Genomic DNA, 3,496 nt, shown 5'->3' with positions numbered 1-3,496 from the left:
AAATACACGTGTTGAGAAGCGGAATATTTGAATATTCGCTGCTGATTACTACCGAATATCCGGAGCCCGAAAAATGGTATTCAGGACAGCCCTAGTTCCCACACTGTCAGTAAGCGGATTACCTTACTGAAGCCTTTTGGGATGCGCCACAACCAAAAACCAGGCAGAGAGGTTTAGCAACAATTACATCAGTTAATCAAAAAATATAATGAATCTTTTTGTTCTCCTCTCCCTGTAGCTGCATTGACTCCTGGTCCAAGGTGAAGCCCTGCTGCCCTGAACACCCGTTCGATTGACTCCGGGGTCACATGTTTTCTGCACAGTGACCAACTGACTCAGGTATGTACGTGTGAGATTTACCTAAAAACCAGGATATGCAATTAGCAGACTTTTCAATATTGTTTTTTTTATACTAAATACTGCTTTTTTTTGATGGCTTGCTCAAGGAAATCTGGCTTTTTTTGTTCCATGAAACAAGGGAAGCCAAAGTTCTTAAAGTAAAATGTTAAAACACAAATTGTAACCCTAACCCTCAAAGAAATTGTCTTGAATTGGTTTGAAATCATGAACTATCTGATCATATAACAAATATGTCTATCCCGCTAAGGATCTATTCGACACGATTTTCATACAGAAATATACATGCTGTTACAGGCATTATTTTGTCTAATCTTCACCCTTTCTTTTTCCGTCCTTACAGGAGACTACACTGAATCCCAATAAAATCCCAATAAAAATGTGTAATCAGACGAATAAAAACCCACTGTCCTTCTCCCACGCAGACACAAATTTGATTGGAGAACAGACGATCCCAAGAAGAACCTTCTCCGTTTGGATCGGTCCATTTGAACTTGGTCGAGGCCATTTCGATGTCGCTCCGTCTAATCTCCGCTCGAGATCCTTGTTGGAATACAAGTGGAGGAGTTTCTCTTTCTATTTTACAGACTTGGTTTGAATCAACGGAGCTTATATATAAATATATACAGTATATATAAAACAAACCTATCCCAGTACGATGGAAATTACCCGGAGTGATCGTGAACTTTGGGGAGGAACACGTAAGATTTGACCGTGGATTTTCTCCCATGTATTTTTCTCTCCCTCCAAACGCAATCGGTCCTTTTTATTAAGTATTTTGCAAAAAGAGTATTGTTCCATGTCATACATTGGATGAATGTTTTTCTTTCCTCGGGCTAGCCCCAAATGAACCAACCTCACACCAAAAGCGTGAACCGTTACCACGTAAACGTTGCTTTATTTTGAACCAGCTGGAGGTCGAGGGCTTGATTTTGGTGAATGGGTGCTGCCGTTAATAGGTGTATTCTCTTTTCTATTACCTGTAAACATTTCAGGGGAAGTTTGGGGGCAAATCGTTTTTCGAAGTAGGTCAGTTTTTTTGTAGGTGGTTGGTCAGCGCCGAGGTTAACGTGCTGCTACTTGCTGAGTGTTGAGGAAAAGGTTGTAGGTATTCCATGGGTTCGTAGAAGCGCTGGTGTTGGCACCAATTTGAGCACTTTTGTCCTTCAAGGCTGATTCATTTAAAAAAGAAATTCACATAAAGCCTGGGATAAGGTTGTGTGAGTGTGTATGTTTGTGTGTTCAAATGATGACCAGGGACAGGAAATGTTCTGAGCATGAGTGTGTATTCAAGAGAGTGTGATTTTGTCTGTGTGTGTTTACTGTAAATTGCCTAAAGTATGCTTGGTCAAGCGGGTTACCCTTTCTTTTTTTATGATAATTTTGTATTCCAATGAAGCTGGCCAACAGCCGTTACACGTGGCATTGGTACGCAACCTGTCTCATGTGGTCCCGTTGTACTTTGAATGCGGTTTAGTGTTTTTTTTCCTCCCACAATCCCCTCTTCTTCTTCCTCATTCGCAACCACTCTGTCCGGATTTTTGGATCAGCGACGTTTTGCCATCTGGTTAAACTCATGCCAGGGATAAAGAGGACGGACGGATTGAGGGATGTAATTTTGGGGCATATTTAAACCATGTGGCATCTGCCTCTCTCCCCAACACTGGAGGCTATTGGACAGCTGATGGTAAATTATTACATAACTCCCCCCCCCTGACCCCCTATCTTTTTTTGGGATTTTACAAATTATATCATCACATAATTATTGCTCTGTGTTAAATGGCTTTCCTTTGCATTGTGTGCGTGTGTTGATTGCCTTTGCCTGGTGGAGGGTTTCTTTGTGCAAGCAGGTATTTGTGGTGTTTTTGAGGGCTGAACTGAAGCCCCGCAGTAAAGGCTGCTTAACAGATGCTGTCTAACATTGAGATGAGAACACACAACATGAATCGATTGCTTTGCCTGCCTGAACCACGTGTTTAAAATCGCTGCTCAAAAGTGGTATGGATCAGTTTGGAGGTCAGCCGGTGCACAGGTTTCCTACTGGCTAGTTTGTTCACCCAAGCCTCTCGTTTTCCCCCAGTGTTCTGCAGTCTGAGGTGCTACAACTTGTCAGGCCACTAGAGGGCAGCCATTCTAACTTTTTGTATTGGAGAATAGAAAGAAAAATAATGCCAAAAGTCTGTCTGTGTATTTCGGGGCATTGTGTGAGAGAGTGTTGAAGACGAGGTGCATTGATCATTAGACGTTACATTTGTTGTGGTGATAAGTTATGACGTTGTATACTTTGGCTGGGAGGGATGCGTGTGTGCGTGTTTGCTTGCAGGAGTTTGGTGGTGGTGTTTGGATTGTTGACAAAGATAAAAAGACAATCTGAAAACCCCACATTACTCATTTACTTTCTTACCCCCTCTAAGCTGTGTGGTGCAATACCTCAATCTTTACCAGTGCTAACTAAACGTTGTGTGTGTTAAATAGCTCCAACAAAGGACGGTCTTTTGTATAAATGTCCCTGAATGTTTTGGTTTTAAATCAGGGCACTATTGCCCCAATGTTTTCGAAGAGTCACCACAGCGTTAACTGCACCCCGAAGATATGGACAATCTGCCTTTACTCTGGTATAACGAAACAAATTGAAATTCTATTTATTAAATTGTAAATATGTAATGCAATTCAAGAAAATGGCTTGGTCTTTGTCTGTTCAATATACTGTTTCTAAGCTCCTATCTTTTGTATGTCTCAGAAATTGTTTTTATATGTATTTTTTACAATAAATGTGAGAGATGTTTTGTGAACGTCGGTTTTGTGTTTTTTAAATGTTTTCAATTATGTGTTTGTTCGTCTCTTTCCTTGAGACATGAAACTTTTTATTATAATGAGAATTTAAATTACACATTACAAAATTATTTGTATTTATTCCGATAAACTTTTAGCACTTAACATTTAGATCTTTATTCGTTAAAAGAAACGGCTTTCTTTTTTTGCAAATCCTATAAGAGCTGCAATTTTTACTTTTCATTATAGATAAATCTGCAAATTATTTTTCTACATTTTTATTAGATAAAATATCAAACAAAAAGAAATCACACACTTGCTCTTTTTGTCCAGCAGTCCAAAGATATTCACGGTAATATATGACCAA

General features: G+C 39.7%; 1 protein-coding gene across 1 annotated transcript in view; it reads left to right on the top strand.

Moving 5' to 3' along the window:
• Positions 1-3,149, top strand: part of LOC104950485 (E3 ubiquitin-protein ligase ZNRF2) — a 9,199-nt gene extending 6,050 nt beyond the window's left edge. The window contains exons 4-5 of the mRNA XM_010777011.1: positions 239-339; positions 701-3,149. Coding sequence (XP_010775313.1) covers positions 239-296 — 58 coding nt within the window. The 3' untranslated portion in view covers positions 297-339; positions 701-3,149. The remainder of the gene's footprint in view (positions 1-238; positions 340-700) is intronic.
• Positions 3,150-3,496: the final 347 nt, after the last annotated feature.

The sequence above is a fragment of the Notothenia coriiceps genome, unplaced genomic scaffold (assembly GCF_000735185.1).
Source record: "Notothenia coriiceps isolate Sejong01 unplaced genomic scaffold, NC01 NC01_scaffold00017668, whole genome shotgun sequence".
Lineage (NCBI taxonomy): Eukaryota > Metazoa > Chordata > Actinopteri > Perciformes > Nototheniidae > Notothenia > Notothenia coriiceps.
The sequence above is the reverse complement of the archived record's forward strand: the minus strand, read 5'-3'. Positions and strand labels throughout refer to the sequence as shown.